The sequence below is a fragment of the Emydura macquarii genome, unplaced genomic scaffold (assembly GCF_026122565.2).
Source record: "Emydura macquarii macquarii isolate MOO-44397 ecotype Brisbane River unplaced genomic scaffold, CSIRO-AGI_Emac_v2 contig_2742, whole genome shotgun sequence".
In the NCBI taxonomy this organism is placed as follows: domain Eukaryota; kingdom Metazoa; phylum Chordata; order Testudines; family Chelidae; genus Emydura; species Emydura macquarii.
Genome location: NW_027132879.1, coordinates 44,308 through 61,717, shown reverse-complemented (window position 1 = coordinate 61,717; position 17,410 = coordinate 44,308). Strand labels below are relative to the sequence as shown.

Sequence of the window (17,410 nt, the reverse complement as noted above, 5' to 3'; positions counted from 1 at the left end):
CCCCTTTCCTTGCTCTTCAAAGATGCTTGAACCTTTCATCAGCCCTGACGGGTCACTCTCTGGGAGCTGCCAGTCCCTGGACAGATCTCTAGACAGGTAAGTTGGATACAGCACCACATGCTTGCCTGCATAAATAAAAGGACCACCACCCCTTTCCTGTACAAGTGTCTGAAGGAGGGAAAGGAATTGTTTAAGATGTCCTGGGGAGTTATGACGAGGAGAAATGGACTGCGCCTAAGCAAAGGGCAATATAGACTGAACACCAAGAAATAAATCCGAACATGAGAGAGCTGTGAAATAGTTTCCATGTGGAAGTGATGGAAGCCCCCTGCCTTGAGTTATGTAAAACTGGACTGGATGGGAAGAGTCCTGCACTGGCAGGGGATTAAGTGAACTGTCTGGCCTTTTCCTTCTCTAATTTCTCTGGTTTTTGTAAGATCTTTTCCTGTTTCATCCCTCTGGATTTCTACATCACTGCATCGAGATCACCGTAGCTGCTCCCTACTTCCTCGCTACCCATGGTGCATGTTCTCAAGTGAGCCTGGTAAATTGAGCAGTCACAGATAGACGCCCACACCTCCAAAGGTGCTAAGGAGACCAGACGAAAAACAAGTACGTTTAGCTCCTCTGCAGGAAGCAACTAGGACACATCATACTAAGTGGCTGCAGGTCAATAGTTACTGCTGCCAGTTAAATCCAGACCCACGAGTGCGTTTGTGCAACAAACTTGCCTCAGTGCAGCTCAGTGTCTGAGATGCGATGTCCTTTTCTTTCAGGAAGCTATTTATTTTCCTTATCCCTGCTTTTCTTTCTTCCCCATCCCTGTTTTGACTTTATTATTTGAGCATTACGTTAGAGCACGTCCGAGGAGTATTGATCTGATTGTTGTGTGCACTCCAACTTTGCAAATTTCAGCTGTCTCAGCCCTGTGTTCCATTTACTTTTTGCACCTTTTAACAGTTTCGCTTCACACAATTGCTCTTCATTTAAACGTACATTAAACATAGGCTCCTTTCCTCCCAGCCCATCTGCTCCTACTCGATTTCGCAATGAAATCTAAATAGTTTTCACCAGGAATAACAGCACAATGAACACGGCCCAGTTTCTCTTCCCAGTCCCTACTGTGACCTAAGGCCTAATCCAAAGTCCATCGGAGACACCCATCAACTTCAGTGGGCTCTGGGGTCAGGCCATGCTCATTTAGACTCACCTCTACCCTTACCTGCCTCCCTGAGTCTAAGGCTGTCTAAGCTGGTGCAGCTTGCATGATGAGGGGGAAGAAGGGAAAAGTGCTTCAAGAAAAGCAACTAACAGGAGGGTGTAAGAAGGTCGTCTGTTAAAGTAGGTCACTTGGCTCCTAGGTGTTCAAGTTGTGCTCCAGTACAAAGTCCTTCATATTCACACATTGAGGTGTAAATAAGCCTAAAGGAGCCACACCCCTTAGGTGTCTAAGGTGGAGATGTGGGTTCTCAGCACCTCATGAGATTCTCAGTCATGCAGGGAGCAAGCAGCTTATTCCCAGCTGTACAGGAAAAGGGAGCCCCTCCAGGTTCATGGGTACAAAACGTGGCTGAAGGGGGTGTCCGTGTATGATTCCATACCAAACAAGCGACGTTAAAAGACCAGGAGAGCTGCGAAGTCAAGCACTTGCTAGTCACGAAATGAGGACGTTAATTCTGCTCCCTTGTGCTTATGAATCGCTGTGCTACAGTCTTCGGTTACAGGATCGTGTGCTGTTTTTTCCACAGGTTCCCTGCCTCATTCGGTGCACACCTCGGACAGGGAGTTCTCCAGCAAAGCACATGCTTAACTTTAAGCACATGAGTATTCCCACTGAGTGGCCCTGGTTCAAGTTAAGCACCTCCTTAAGTATTATGCTGGATCAGGGCCTGAATGAGGGACGCTTGCATAGTAAATTGGTCTGGAGTTCAGAGCATCCTACCTTGTCCTCTGTACTAGTTGCATGTAATATTATGGTTGTACAATGAACGCAGACTGGCTCTGTTTGAAACAATAAGATGTTTCCATCTTTTTTCCACAGCCCACCTTTTGCCCAAACCCCTGTTCCAAGAAGGAAGAGCCAACTCAAAGACAGTCTGGATTGCCTGGGTAAGGATACTTGGGATTTAGTGTCAAAGTAACAGCACAGCCGTATAGCAGTAATGTGGGTTTTCAGAATGGCTATATGTGAATCAGACATAATAATGGGATACAACTGGGTTAAATGATTAAAAACGAACAAACCAGCTTCACTGCTTATGTTACGAATAGCCATTGCAATGATTAAACCAAGAGATATTTTAAAATCTAAGGACCCAGTGCTGCAAACACATACTGCCGTGCTTAAAATCATTGCGGTGAGTAATCTGTTTGAAGTCAACAGGACTATTGAGGATACTAAGTACTATGGGGCCTGATTCCACTCCTGCTGGGCCTGATTCTGAAATCAGTTTTGCCTTCCTCCCAACCCCCGGTCTAAATCAGGAGTAGCTCCACTAACATCAATGGAGGTACACCAATGTAAAGCTGATCTGAGATCAGAATCAGGCCCTATGCCTAATAGTAAGTGCTTGCAGGATTGGGCCCTCCTGCTAATTCTATTTCTTTACTTCTTGCCTTTCTTTCATTTGGGAAGATGAAAATAAGCTAGTCAGTTTCACCTTTTGTTTCCAGTCAGATGCTAATCAGTCTTGCTTTCAGATTCTTATGTCCTGTGTTGCTATTGGATTGCAAAATGCTGCAGGGAAGAAAAAAATTTCTCCATTTGCACGAATAAGAAATACAATCAATAACATTGGAAATGCCTTTAAGGAAAGTGTATTGGTAACTTGCAATGACCTTAGCTTAATGCTCAGCTTAGCATAAATGGCCAGCTGGTGAAGTCATGGAAACTTCATAATGTTCCAATGGCTTTTGCTACTAAAAATGGACAAATGTCTATCTGCCGATAAGCCAAAAGTGTGCTATCAGCCTGAGGCAGCACTTCAAGATCAAACTTTGGAACTCTTGCTTCAAGTTGGTACTTGCAATGAAGTTTGAATGTGTCCCTGGTGGCAATGGATTCATTTCACTTGAAAACACCACTCAGCATCACTGCTCACACATGGCTTGTCTTAACCTCTGGACCTGATGTTGCTTTTCTTGCTGCCCCTACATCAGCCATTGTGTGCTCTGCCCCTGCGCTAGTGTAATGGTAAAATCATGCTGATTTTAGGCTGATGCCAGGAGTGGCCTCCAAGGACCAGCTGCTGGCTCATGGCTAAAACAAACAATCCATCAGAATAGGCTGCTTAGTTAGAATTTAACAGAGGAAAAACAGGAGGTGGAAGGTGAGGAGGAGGGAATTGAAGATATTTTAAATCTAATGTTGTTCTATGCTACCAGTGATGACATACTGTGCTTCTCATTATAAATGTTCCTATCCCTATCCATCCATCCCGCTGTCTCTTATGTCATCTTATTTTAACTCACATTTTAACATTTTTGCCCAGTATAATCTCTTGTATCTAACCTAATCTTCTTTCTCTAGTGATGTTCTGAATGTGTAAAACCTCGTGCTCCTGGGAGTAAACTCATCTCAAACATTTAGAGCTCAGGTGACCCCTGAATGCAGGGCAGATTATCCCACACCTGCCTACTCTGGGGTTCTTGCACTCTCCTCTGAAACATCTGGCACTGGCCACTGTCAGTGATCGGATTCTGGACTAGATACACCTTGGGTCTGATCTAGTATGGAAGGTCTTTAGTTTCCTAAGTGAGAGATTTATAACCCTGACTAGAACCAGGCATAGTTCAATGTAAATTCCCTGCTTTCTAACTAAGGAGGTGGAGTGGTGGAGAAACTAGCTATGGCCTGGATGAGGACAGTGGCAAAGGGGTTAGGAAAGACTGGAAAAATGTGTGGGGTGGAGCAGAGAGAAAAGGGGATGGAGGCAACCAGGGACAATGGGAGAGGAAGAAAAGTAGAGAGATGAGAAAAGAAAATGAGACCCAAGAAAATGCACCCCACTCCAGAACAGTGGCTCTTCTCGGTCACATCCAAGAAGTCTCGACTCCAGGAAAGCCAGATCTAGCTTAGAAAGAGGCGGGAGCAATTCTGATGGGGCCAAACCAACTGAAGAAATAAAAATAAACTGGGGTATTGAGCCTTTCTTCAAACATTGTGGGCCAGCGCCTGCTGTAGAAGTCACTGGCAAAGCTTGTGTCAGCTTCTTGGGGCTGAGATTGGTCCCATTTGACCCCAGCCGTCTATCAGCAATGGGCAGGTTTTAGAAATGAGCCATGGAGGATGTCCCAGCTTGAGAATGAGCAATCTTCTGCCAGGTTTCTCCATCGCATTTTAGTGTAAAGAACAGCACTCCCAGTGAGAAATGCTCCTGGAGTTCCTCACGGAGTTGATCTAATAAAGACTTTTCTCTTTCTCTCCTGTCAGATTTCGATATCCCGTTATGTGAGCGTTTCGGGAAAGGTGGGACCTTCCCCAGACAGTATCACCTTTCCCAGAGCCGTAAGGACTATAGCGACGGTGAGACAATGACCAATGCATGCATGATTGGGGGGGGGAAATAGTTCCTCCTTGTTGATGCTTGGAAAGGATGGTCTATGGGATAGGGCTTTGGTCTGGAACAAGAGTGACTTAGGTTCAGTTCCTGGTCCTGTGTGACCAGGGGCAAGTCACTTAAACTGCTCTGTGCCTTGTACAATGGGGATAATGGACCTGCCTTACCTCCTGGGGTGTTGTGAGGATCAAATCTGTGAAGGATTGTGAGGTGCCCATATAGATGGCCCTCACCATTGTAGTGAGTACCCTAGTCAGGGACGTGAATAGTCTGGGTTTGCTTTTTGCATGTTGGGCTGGGAATGGAGATGAGTAAGGGCCTGTCTATACAACACTCTAGTCTACACCAGAGGGGTGTAAATTCTAGCATGCACTAGTATATCGTGCCCTAACCAGCCCATGTGGGCCCTGCTGGCACACACTGAAAGCTCCCTAGTGCATGCCAGTGTAGTTACTGTTTGAAATGGGACTATGTTAACACACTAGGGAACTTTTAGTACACACCAGCAGGGCCCACATGGGCCAGTTAGTGCATGACATGCTAAGTGTGTGTTAGAATTTGCACCCTTCTGGCGTGGACTAAAGCATTGGGCAGAAAAGCCGGAATTCCCGTTCTCGCCGATGAGCCTTTCTGATCTAATGTTTTATGGTGCTCGCCGTCAGAGTGGTAATAGTTGCACTTTCAGCCTGAACCAACCTCAAGTGTTTGAGTTAAAGACAGAGAAGCATTGGGAGGGAGAAGTGTTTAATAGTTAGAGCAGAGATTGGCAATCAGGACATGTGGGCTGTATTTCTAGCTTTTAACTTTGGGGAAATCACTTGGGTCAGAACATTTAAACACGGATGCTCAGAGTCAAGCACCTTAATCTATATATTTAGGCATCCGACTAAGTGGCTGTCTGAATATCGGGCCCTAAATGCCTAACTTTAGCCACCTACACTTGAAACTTTTGGCCTTTAAGCTCTGAGTAAGTTTGCCCCTCTGTAAAATGGGCATAAATGTAGGAAATAATGCTATCCCCACTGGAGCAGCCCTAGCCGTTGTGCCAACCATAGTGGAAAACATTTTAGGCATCCTCCTCCTCCCACCCACCCCCAGTGGCCGAGAAAAACAAACAACAAAAACCTCCTGGCCAGTCGTCAGCGGAGCAAAACCAGACAGCCAATCAGAGCAGAGCAAAAAAACGAGTGGTCCAGCACCTCATGGATGGTGGGGTCTAAGGTAACCTCACCTGTCCCTAGATCCAGGGCTCAGCCCCCTCATCTGTGAAATGGGGCTAGCGAGAAAGAGATTAAGTGATTTACTCAAGGAGTTAGAGGCAGAGCTGGGATTTGAACCCCGCTCTCCTGAATTCCCAGTCCAGAGGCTGTAACTACAAGACCACCCTGCCCCTCTGTTTAGTTAATCCCTTTTAGTTGCTGAGTTTTTAAATCTTCCCTTATTCATCCTGGTGGCTATAGCTACTCTGCTTGTCAGTTTCCCTTTGCAGCCAGCTCCTGTTGGATTCTTCTTTTGATGCAGCACCCTAGGTGACTGAGCAGCATATATCCAGTCCTGAGGACAGGTGGTTTTGATATCCAGGAGAGGGAAGGCTAGCAACAAAATGTGTTAGAAACGAGTCAGTCTTTTTTGATGTCACACGAGAAGCCAGGCTAACTTGGATCTCCTCCAAGCTATCTTCTGAGAGATGTGAAGGGTGCAATGTTGGCCCGTTCCTGAATAGTGCTGAGCATCTACATATGAAGCCAACACGCAGCACCTCTTAGGCCAGGTCTACACGAGAAATTCACATCCGTATAACTGTGTGGCTCAGGGGGTGTGAAAAATCCACACACACACACACACACATCCCTGAGTGACGTACTTCTGCCGACCTAACCCCCACTGCAGACACTGCTAAATCAATGGGAGAATTCTCCTGTCAGCCTAGCTACCACCTCTCAGGGAGGTGGATTAACGATGCCGACGGGAGAAGCCCTCGCCACTGCAGCATTTTCAGTGCACACAAACCCTTAGGCTCGTTCCAGGTGTTCTGTTTAACGTAGCCGTTGAAGAGTGTCTGTGCGGTAATCGCGGGGTGTGATTGCAGCTCCCGCTGACTTACCCCAGCCAGCCTTATTCTAGCTGCTGGGGTCCTGGCTCAGTGAAGCCGGGGCAGTGTGCGTTTCAATGGGGCATTACGCAGCGTCCGGATGGGCTCGTGCATCCTGTGCTGAAGCGCACACTGCTGCAGCTTCACCGCTCCAGGACCCGAGCGACCTAGGTTAAAGCTGGCTCAGGTGTGTCAGCTCGGACAGCTGTCACGACCTGTGATTGCAATAGAGTCGCACCCAAGCTGACTGATGTGCTGTACCCTTGGCCCTGTTCATCATCTCCCACCTCTCTCCCGCTGACCTTCCCCTTTCCCTAACTTGGTTATTTTTGACAGGAGGCAGGTTTACCTCCGTGGCAGTGGGTTTCTCACAGGGTTGTGGGAGCTTTGCTGGCTCCCAGGGTACTGTGGGTTCACAGCGTTTCTGTACTGAGCTGAGAGGCACTGGCTTGGGAGATCACCACACTGCCTCATAACAGCTTGGTTTTTTCCCCTTGCACGGCGTTACAGGTGATGGGAGGTGAAAAGGAGTAACTGTCAGAACCTGCAGAACTATCGCAGAACATGCAGAGCACATCAGCATCTTGTTAAGCCTTTTAGAACAGTGCCACTTACGTACTGGTCATGGGTCAAATTCACTTCTGGGCAGAGAGCCCGAATGAAGCCTGGATGGCACTTAAGTCTTCAAAATAGGGTTTAAGTGGGATTTATTTGATGACCAGGCCTCCTGCTGGTCTGCTTCGCAGGGGTGAATTTCAGTGCTGGTGGAAAGATGCAAGTTAAAAAGAAGACTAAACTCTTTGGGGCAGGGACTGTCTTTCTGTGCAGCACCTAGCACGGTCGGGCTGCTAGAACTAATGCAATACAAATAACGATAATAAGCAGAGGATTTCAAGTCTCTAAGGCTGCCATTGCCAGCATCTCTCTCAAATGCTCCATTTGGGGAAGATTAGATGTTTTATAAACAAACACCTTTCTTGATGTTTTCCATCAGCGTCCCATCGTTTTAGGTCATTCCAGTGTTGTGGCGCTGAGTGACTGAGGATGTGTCTTGGGGAGGGAGTGGACACCGGTTTCTTTGCACAAGGCTTGTGCTTCCTGTCCTTAGCGGGATCCTGAATGCAGCCATGGTGAAGTTCTCCCCTGTGCAGAGCATCAGGACAAGACCCACTCTAAGCACTCAAGATAAGCAGGGCTGCAGTGATACATGGCTGGCACTGGGCTTCACTCGAAGCGAGTACAAGCAAGAAATGTGTGATCTAATGGACAGAGCGCTGGGGACTGGGGGTTTATTCCCAGATCTGCCACTGGCCTGCTTAGTAACCTGGGGCAAGTCAATTCCTCGCTCTGCGTCTCAGCTTCCCCCACTGTATGATGGAGGTAATGACACTGACTTTCCTTGTAAAACTCTTTGAGATCAGCTGATGGAAAGCACCATGTAAGAACTAGGTGGTATTATTATTGTTACTCTTTTCTGAGCTTAGCAGGCTAGCTGGGTAGCTTCTTGTCTCTTCTTGAAGCAAAAGTTTGTTGTTTGTTATTTGTATTGTGGTAGTAGTGAGAGGCTGCAGAAAGAGATCAGGGTCCCATAACGAAAAGAGAGCCCCTGCCTCAAAGAACTAGAGTATGTAGATGCTGGGAATTAGACTTTGAGGCTACATCTACACCAGAAGCGTTACAGCTGCACCAGTGCGCTTCTGGTGAAGACGCTCTAATCCGACGGGGGAGAGCTTTCCTGTTGGCTTAATTACTCCACCTCCCTCTTCCGCCATCTACACTGGTGCTTAAGTTGGTGTAATTTACGGTGCTCAGGGGGGTGGATTATTCACACCCCTGAGTGATGTAAATTATACCAAAGTAAGTTCGGCTCAGTTGCTCTGTGACTTTTAAACCAGTATATTTAAGCTGGTGGAAACCATTGTGTGGACCCTCTTAATTTGATTTATACCTGGCTTATGTTGATTGATTCCTTGCCGAGTTAACCTAAGGTTTTAATTCTCTTAAAAATGTCCACGCAGGGTGTTGCATCAGTTTAACTAAGGGCTTGTCCACACTGTGCCGCAGCATGGACTCTGGGCGTGTGAATTGCAGAGCACTCTGTCCTGTGTGGACACTGCAGCAGCATCCCAATGAGGCAGTTGGAGCACAGGGACTGTGACGCTCTCTGCAATTCACACCTCCTCACTAAACCAATTGAAACAGGTACAACTTTGAATCTAGACACGGTCTGAGCATATGACGAGAGACGACATGCTGTATGTCCTTGTCAGTAATTCTCCTGCTTTCCTCGTGAAGGCCGAAGGACTTTCCCAAGGAGTTACGTCCCGCCGGAGAATCTGTTCCAGCTCGTCCCTTCCAGCAGAACAAAGAGCTTCAATGGGGAAAGCAAGCTCCTCACCTTACAGTACGAGGAACCCAGGACCAAATGGTGGGTCAACTGTGAAAAGGGTCTGCAGGTCTTCAACACGGCCCCCAGCAAGTCCAGGAACTGTAAGTGAATTTCAACAGGCTGCTGGTTAGAATCCTGGCCCGCAAGGCGAATCCGGGGGCGGGAGTGGTTCAGCAGATGACCCTTCCCTCTCAGTGCTGAGTCAGCCCTGACCTGGTGCCCCAGCCTAGTGCTAAGGGGCGCTGCGCGATTGGGATACGGCTCTCAGACGAAGCCCTGGCTTCTCAGGGTCACTAAAGATCTCCTGGCACTTTCCATAAAAACAGCTGTGTTCTGGCCAAATTCCGTCGGGGGGGAGGATTACATGCCACCAGCAGTCACGGTGGGAGACACGATTCTCCACTTCCTGCCCTGAACTGCTGCAGAGCAGTCCTGTGCCCGCTTGAGCAGGGCTCACCTTCCACTCCACCAGTGGCCGCACGTCAGTGGAACTCCAGCATTACGCAGCAAAGCGCTCTGAGCCCTTCCTGGAGGAAAGGCACTTTATAAATGTACACCTTTGGGCCTGATCCTGCTCTCCCTGCCGCGGGTGTAAATCAGGGGTAAGCCAGTGGAGTGACAGCGGCGTGAGTGGGATGGGAATCTGACTAGGTGTGGCCCTTTGTGGTACGTGCTGACGGACTCTGCACGGCTCACTCATTGCACGACAGCAGAGCCGTGCATCGCACAGGGTCAGGTGAACCCTTAGAACAGAATCTCTCTCTGCTGTTTCCTCACTGTGCCGTCAATGCCTTCCCGTAGCCCTGCAGGCGCCCGTCAACTGGAGGCTGGGGAAGCTCCTGGGCAGAGGGGCCTTCGGAGAGGTTTATCTCTGCTATGACGCAGACACCGGCAGGGAGCTGTCGGTGAAGCAGGTGCCCTTTGACCCAGACAGTCAAGAGACGAGCAAGGTGAGCGTGAGCGCTGGAAGGTTTATGGGGTTGTTTAAACAGGGGGGGTCACAACCGGGGAGTGAGGGGGTCACCACCAGGTGTTGTGGGTGGGGGGAGGGGAGAGTCACGATCCCCCTGCCTTTCCCATATTGCTAGGTGGGATGGGGGTCCCTGGAACTTCTTGTCCCCGCTAGATGATGCATGAATGCAATGCACAGTTGCTATACGTGCTGTGCCGGCCCTCCTGGCTCACAGCTGTTTGTGACTTCCCACAGAGTCCGTGGACCCCTGCCATGGCCAGACCGTCCAATGGCGACTCATCCTCCCCTCCAGGGCCTGCCTGATGCTGGCCCAGCCTATATCACCAGTCTCACCTCTCACCGTCTCCTATCCTTTCTGCTCTTCCGTGATGCCAGCCCCAGGGCTCCATTCACCTCCCTCCACTCCCATCTCGGGGCCGCCCGTTAAGCTGCCTTGCCCAGCCGCTGCCTTTCCCTCCTTCCTGCCCCGCCCGAGAGCTTGGCGCTGCTCATAAGAAACAATGGAATAAATAAATCTCTCTCTGCCTGCATCACTCTCTCTAACAATCCCAAGCAGAGGCCCTGCTCTGCCTTTCCCAGTGCATCCTGTCTGTCTTTTAGGTTGTAAGCTCCTTGGGGGAGCCGTCACCTTCCTTCTTGGGTCTTGTACAGTGCTAGGGTTATAGTCAGTGCTTCAGAAACCCTCTAGGAGAATAAGCTTGAATGTGGCTGGAGGGTATTTCCAGAGCGATGAGACGTTCATTCGCAGGTCTTTGTTTTCATCATGTAACGTTCTGTCTCATTGCAGGAGGTAAATGCCTTAGAATGTGAGATCCAGCTGTTGAAGACCCTCCGCCATGACAGAATCGTCCAGTATTACGGTTGCTTGCGGGACCCGGAGGAGAGAAAGTTGTCTATCTTTGTGGAATACATGCCAGGGGTAAGTGTAGCTGCAGCGCACCCATGTGACTATTTACAGAGAAGGACCTGAACCAGAGAGCTGGATCCAAAAGCCTCCCAACTCTGCAGTTTGGATCTAGCATCAAATTTCGCAACCTGGCCCTTGTCTCTATGATGGGCCAAATCAAAATCCGGATTCCAAACACCCCTGAGCTGCTTGGAAAAGGGCCCTATCTGTGTGACACAGCCTGGAATGTGAACACTCCCGAATTTGGGATTGGATCCAGATCTGGATCCAAACTCTGTGGCTTGGGCCTATCCCTAGTTATTTATTACAGATCACTCTGGGCAAGGTTAATTGTACTTTGATCAGCGCACAACTACCATGGGTTAGTTACTTACTTTGATATGTGCACGTCAAAACCACAACATCACTACTTGTCCTGTCCATCTCCTGGCAGTGCTGTTTTATCATGTCAAGATGTCATATGGCTCTGTTCATGTAGAATGAAATATCTCCAGGGACAATGTAAAATCAAGATGTTTTAATGTCCTATAAGGGGGTGCAGGGCATTAAAACCTACATCTTTTCTTACACGCTAAAGAAGTAAGTTAAACCAGCATGAACTCCCTGGGCCAGGTCCTTAGCTGGTGTAAACAGAATAGTGCTGATTTACACTGCCTGAGGATCTGGCCCCTTCAACCCCACTCACGTGTTACTTACACGTCATCTCTGGATTTGCCCCTAGACGGTGAAGGATCAGACCTTTTGTTTATTGGGAGATTTTAAGGCCAGATTCAGTTATGTAGGCACAAAAAGCTTTGGTGTTTGGCAGGCATGGTAGAAAATCCCCCATCAGACCCACATGAACGACAATTTGAACTAGCTTCCTAGCACAATCCTCTCTCTCACCACAGCCCCATGAATCCGTTTGTTTCTGGAGGCTATCTTTGAGGTCCCTGCCATAAAGCCCAGTGCGAGGGACCAGAGGGATAAGTGCGGTGCAGTGTAATCTGTCCCCTCGCCTTGTCTGTTATCAGCCAGGAAAACAGTATTTGTGCCAAGGCTGCTTCTGGCCTGGCCCGGATCGAAATGGTTGTTGTGATTGCTATCAGCCAGCGCGCTGACCAGATAAAGATTGGCTCTCATTCTGCAGCGACCGCTTGTTTCACAATATCAGTCCAGAGTGCTGCTTTTGCTTTGTGTTGGACTGTTGGTGTAAGAGGACCGGCCGTTCTGAAGTGGTGCGCCTGGCTGGCATTCTGATTTAACTCCGCTGGCGGGGCGTGAGCTGCATGCGGTCTCGCTTGTACGGAGCCTGCCTCACCAGGCCTGGCTCCAGCCGGCATTGATAGCCAGCTTGAAAATCCGTTTGTAATTCACCCATTTGAACAGTTGTTGGAGTGTCTCCGGCACAGACAGCCTGCCCCCTTCTTTAAATTAACTGCTGGTAAAAGGAGCTGATCTATTTGATTCTAAAAGGGAACCCGCTTCAGTGCAACCTTGCTGTCCAGCCCCCAACCCACAGATTGTGATCCACAGGAGGTCAAAAAGTGTAGGGCTCAAATGCCTAAGCAAAGATTTGCCATCACAGGATGTTGACAAAGAACCCTAGACAATACCCAGCTGTAGGGGGGAGGGCCCCGGATAGGTTCCTCCCACTGCAACGCCATTGGCCAACCCCTTCAAAGTGGGAAGAGGCAAAATAGGAATCAAGGACTGAGCAAAAGTGCAGGCTGGCAGGCGGGGGGTGGACGGGGGTCAGAGACGGTAAGAGTATCTGTGGGGGACTCTGAGCAGAGAATCCAGACAACACCCGCTGCTCTCCGATGGGCGAAAGGTGCCAGGCTGACAGCCCTGGAGATGGAAATCTGTGTATCCATAGAACAGGCCAGGAGAAGCTTCCCTCGGACAGGATGAAATCCTTCCTCGGCATTCCGAGTCCTATCGCTGGATAGCTCGTTTAGTGTAAATCTTCTCTGTGTAAGAGCCACTCTGGCTGGGTAACCTGGTGGTTGAGCCAGGGAGCTGTAGGCCTAAAAGCCTGAGCCCCTGTTGCTTGAGCTAACGCACCCACTTCATTACCGTCAGCAATCAAAACTCCTGCTTTGAGACCCAGCGTTGCTAGGATCAATCCTGGCAGCTGGTCCGACAAGGCATGTTGTTACAACTGGTTGCCCATATAGAGCTGTGGATGCCTGGTCATTCCCGCAGAGCTTCCCCAGCCTGGGGAAGTGTGATGCTAAGAGAAGTGTCTCTTTTTGCCTAGATGCTAAAGAGGGGCAATGTGTAGACATGTCTGAGGCAACTACTACCTCCAAACCAATGAACGTGTTCCTTTCACGCCAGCAGTGGAGAGCATCATATTGTAGATTAACTCCCCACAAACATCTGGAGTGTTGTGTCCAGTTCTGGGCCTCCCACTACAAAAAGGATGTGGACAAGCTGGAGAGAGTCCAGTGGAGGGCAACAAAAATGATTAGGGGCTGGAGCACAAGACTTATGAGGAGAGACAGAGGGAACTAGGCTTGTTTAGTCTGAAGAAGAGAAGAATGAGGGGGGTTTGATAGCAGCCTTTAACTACCTGAAGGGGGTTCCAGGGAGGATGGAGCTAGGCTGTTCTCAGTGGTGGCAGATGACAGAACAAGGAGTAATGGTCTCAAGTTGCAGGGGGGGAGGTCTAGGTTGGACATTAGGGAAAGTTTTTCACTAGGTGGGTGATGAAGCACTGGAATGGTTTACCTAGGGAAGTGGTGGAATCTCCATCTTTAGAGGTTTTTAAGCTGCAGCTTGACAAAACCCTCGCTGGGATTATTTAGTTGAGGTTAGTCCTGCTTTGAGCAGGGGGTTGGACTAGATGACCTCCTGAGGTCCCTTCCAACCCTAATCTATGATTCTGAACAACCTGACCAATGATGTGGTCCAGTCACTGGAGGGGGATAGAGAGCTAAGCTGTGTTAGGGTCAGTATTGTTTGCGAAACCCATGCTTTCTTATCTGTCCCATGGGGATATTGTCATTCAGGACTGACCTTTGCTCCATTATGTATGTCAGTGTCTCTCATTTAGTATATTCCATTTTTATATCTTAACCTTAGATTCAATAAAGCTTTTTATAAACCAGAAAATAAATTAGAAAACCTTGAATTGTGTGTTAGCTATTTACGCTAAACAATCTGTTCCACCTTGTATTTAGCTGTGACACTGAGTACATTTCCAAGACCTGAAGAAGAGCTCTGGGTAGCTTGAAAAACTTCTCTCCGCCCAACAGAAGTTGATCCAGTTAAAGATATTACCTCACCCACCTTGTGTCTCAGAAAATGAAGGTCACAGAAATATAAATGCCAATGTGATGCAATATTCATCATTCACCGTACTCCTATAGTTTGTGTATATGTGTTTCATTTCCAACAGGGTTCCATAAAGGACCAGTTAAAAGCATATGGTGCTCTGACTGAGAACGTCACCCGGAAATACACCAGGCAGATTCTGCAGGGAGTCTTCTACCTACACAGCAATATGATCGTACACAGGGATATTAAAGGTAAGTGGGTTGCATTGCAAGATCTCCTTCCCGCTCAGATCGATTAGCACCTTAGGTAGGATTCTGGGCCTTGTGGTCAGGGCGCAGCTCTAAGAGCTAAGACACACAAGGTCTAGCCCTGGCTCTGCCTTTGACCTGCTGTGGGGTCTTGAACAAGTTCCTTAAGCCAGAATTCTCAAAAGTAGCCTCTGAGGTGGGAGGGACATGTGTACCCCAAATGTTGAGTGTCCAATTTGAAGTACTTTGGGCCTGATTTTTGAAAGCCCCCCTCGGCTCCTGTTGCAATTGTATGAGCCCAGCACCAGGCCTGAGATTGAGTTGCCGTAAATCAGAAGCCACTTTTGGAAGAGATTGACTTTATCTTTCCTGTGACTTGGTTTATCTTTCCTGTTAAATGGGGATAGCAAATAATTACATATCTCCCAGGGGTGCTGTGGGTTGGCTTAATGTCTGTAAAGCATTTTGGGTGGGATTTTCAGGGACCTAAGAGTCAGGCCTCTCTGAAAATTCCAGTCTAAAAAAAGAGGTTCCTATAATAGTGCCTTTATACAGCTAAATGTTGCCTCTTCCAACTCTGAAGATGCTGCCCTTTGCCTGAGCCTTCCTATGCTTGAGCCGCTTTGGCCCAGGTTGCAAATCTATCTCTTGGGTTTTTGTACTTGACCTTAGGTGCCAACATTTTGCGAGATTCTGCTGGGAACGTTAAACTAGGAGATTTTGGAGCCAGCAAACGCATCCAGACCATCTGTATGTCTGGAACTGGAATTAAATCTGTCACAGGAACCCCATACTGGATGAGCCCAGAGGTGATCAGTGGAGAAGGCTATGGAAGGAAAGCTGATGTGTGGTAAGAAACAAAGTAATCCCAAGGCAGAATCTCCATGGCAGAGAGTCAGCACTGCAATTTTCTAAGTTAGCCTGTATCTATCCACCCCTTTGAGAATTGCAGGGGTTTATTTTCCAAGGCCAACCAAAATAACTAGCATTTGCGAGGCGGTATGGATTAGTGGCTGTCAGAGAGTGCTGATAGTAAGGACTGACTACCATGATTTTCAGCTGATTAGTGATCTTTTGGATGCTCAACTTGAGACACCTTAAAAAGGGTCTGATTCCCAAAGGGTGGGTGCTCGGCACCTACTGAAATTCAGATTCCTTTAAGGGGTTTCAGGCTGAACACTCAAAAATGGAAGCACCTCAACTCCCTACTCACCTTTGGCCATGCACGAGCTGCGTTCCTGGTCCCACCGTTGACTTGCTTTTTGATTCTGGAAATTTCCAACACGGATGCTGATTTTTTGGGTGCCCCAATTTTTGGGTGTCCAGCTGGAGTTTCCTTGAACCTGCCTTTAAGTAACTCTGAACACCTCACCTCCTTGGGAACCCCAGGAGCTCTGAAAAACTGGCTGTTGCGGTTTGCAGGTGGGTTCTCAAAAATTGGAGGCAGCCAGCATTGGTGGCGACTCGTGAACTTTTTGAATACTTGAGGTTTGCAGGATCGGGCCCTGAGCCTGAACAGCTGTAATAACAGTAACCATCCTAACAAACTACAACAGTACTCTGTGCTCGGCACATATTGCCTTGACTCTTAAAACAACCACGGTTAATGGAAACCAGCCATTGTAGCTGCTTTCACTAGGAAGCCTGAGGAGTCCTTGGCAGACTGCCTTACCGCCACCTGTTCCAGTTGATAGGCAGGAAGTGCAGCTACGCTTTCTTCATCGTGATTACGAGGCAAGGTGTAAATGAGGCCGGAAGATGCTCGCCGCTGCCAGGATTCCATGCCATGGGAAACTATCCTGCTTTTCCCTGCTTCTGCACTTTGTTTCTGGAGCTGCTTCTAGACTACTCCTTCCCAGCTGCAAATGGGAGATGAAGCTGGGCAGGGAGCAAAGCCTTGTTTGGCTGCAGATGGCTTTGGTAGTAAACATAATGTGCAAGGTAGATAGGCTGCTTCCAACGAATATAGGCACAAAATATCCCCAGTGAGCTGGCTCCCTCTTTGGGGATGTCTACATTGCAATTCAAAACCTGCTGTTTGATTGTGGTGTAGATGTTCAGGCTCGAGCTGCGGCCTGAGCTTTAGGACCCTACATTGAACATCTGCATTGCAATTAAAGACCCCTTAGCCAGAGCCCTGTGTGAGCCTGAGTCAGCTGGCTCAAGCCAGCCGCAGTGTCTAACTGCAGCGTAGACAAGCCCTTTAACGCCTCTATGTTTTGTTAAGGGGAAAAATTCACCCCTGTGCAGAGGACCAGCACAAACTTGTGTACCAGTTAAGCAAAGCCCTGGGGAACTCCATGGCAAACGGGACCTAAATTTTGCAGCAAAGCCGCTGGAAGAAAAGATAGCCCAGTGGTTAGGGTGCTAACCTGGGATTGGAGATGGCTGGGTTCAAATCTCTGCTCTACTGCTGACTCTGTGACTTTGGGCAAGGCCCTTAAGGCCAGATTTTCAAAGGCATTTAGGCATCTAAAGCTGCAGGTGGGTGCTTAGCAGGGCTTTCAAAGGTGCCTAACTCTCATTTAACCTGCTTAGGTGCTTTTGAAAATCCCATGAGGCACCTCTCTACACATCCATACCTTAGAAAAATCTGACTCTTCGTCTGTCTGGCTCCGATTTTTAAAGGTATTCAGGCATTGCTCCCTGTGGGCATTGACTTTCAGTGAGGCTCAGGCTCGTAAGTCATTTTTGAAAATGGGACTTAGCCATCAAAGTCATTTAAGCCTTGCTGTGCTGAGTGGAGGAATGCCGCTGGACCTCCGTGTGCTAGCTGTAAAATGGGAATAATGGCACGGCCCTACCTCACGTGGGGGAGGTGAGGATAAATGCTTGAAAGAGTGAGGTGCTCAGATACTGCACTAATGGGGATCTGAGATAAACAGATGCTGCAGCTGTTTTACAAATGGAGGGTTGGGTTGACTGAATTAACTGAAGTTGAGTAATGCAATCACTTTAATTGCCCTCGGTTTATTTTT

At 48.4% G+C, this 17,410-nt stretch overlaps 1 protein-coding gene across 2 annotated transcripts in view; it reads left to right on the top strand.

The window, feature by feature from the left end:
- Positions 1 to 17,410, top strand: part of LOC137165087 (mitogen-activated protein kinase kinase kinase 3-like) — a 113,756-nt gene that overhangs the window by 88,981 nt on the left and 7,365 nt on the right. For both annotated transcript variants that reach the window (XM_067566179.1, XM_067566178.1), the window contains exons 9-16: positions 23 to 96; positions 2,042 to 2,109; positions 4,433 to 4,525; positions 8,947 to 9,141; positions 9,842 to 9,990; positions 10,801 to 10,932; positions 14,306 to 14,435; positions 15,105 to 15,282. In XM_067566179.1, coding sequence (XP_067422280.1) covers positions 23 to 96; positions 2,042 to 2,109; positions 4,433 to 4,525; positions 8,947 to 9,141; positions 9,842 to 9,990; positions 10,801 to 10,932; positions 14,306 to 14,435; positions 15,105 to 15,282 — 1,019 coding nt within the window. The remainder of the gene's footprint in view (positions 1 to 22; positions 97 to 2,041; positions 2,110 to 4,432; positions 4,526 to 8,946; positions 9,142 to 9,841; positions 9,991 to 10,800; positions 10,933 to 14,305; positions 14,436 to 15,104; positions 15,283 to 17,410) is intronic.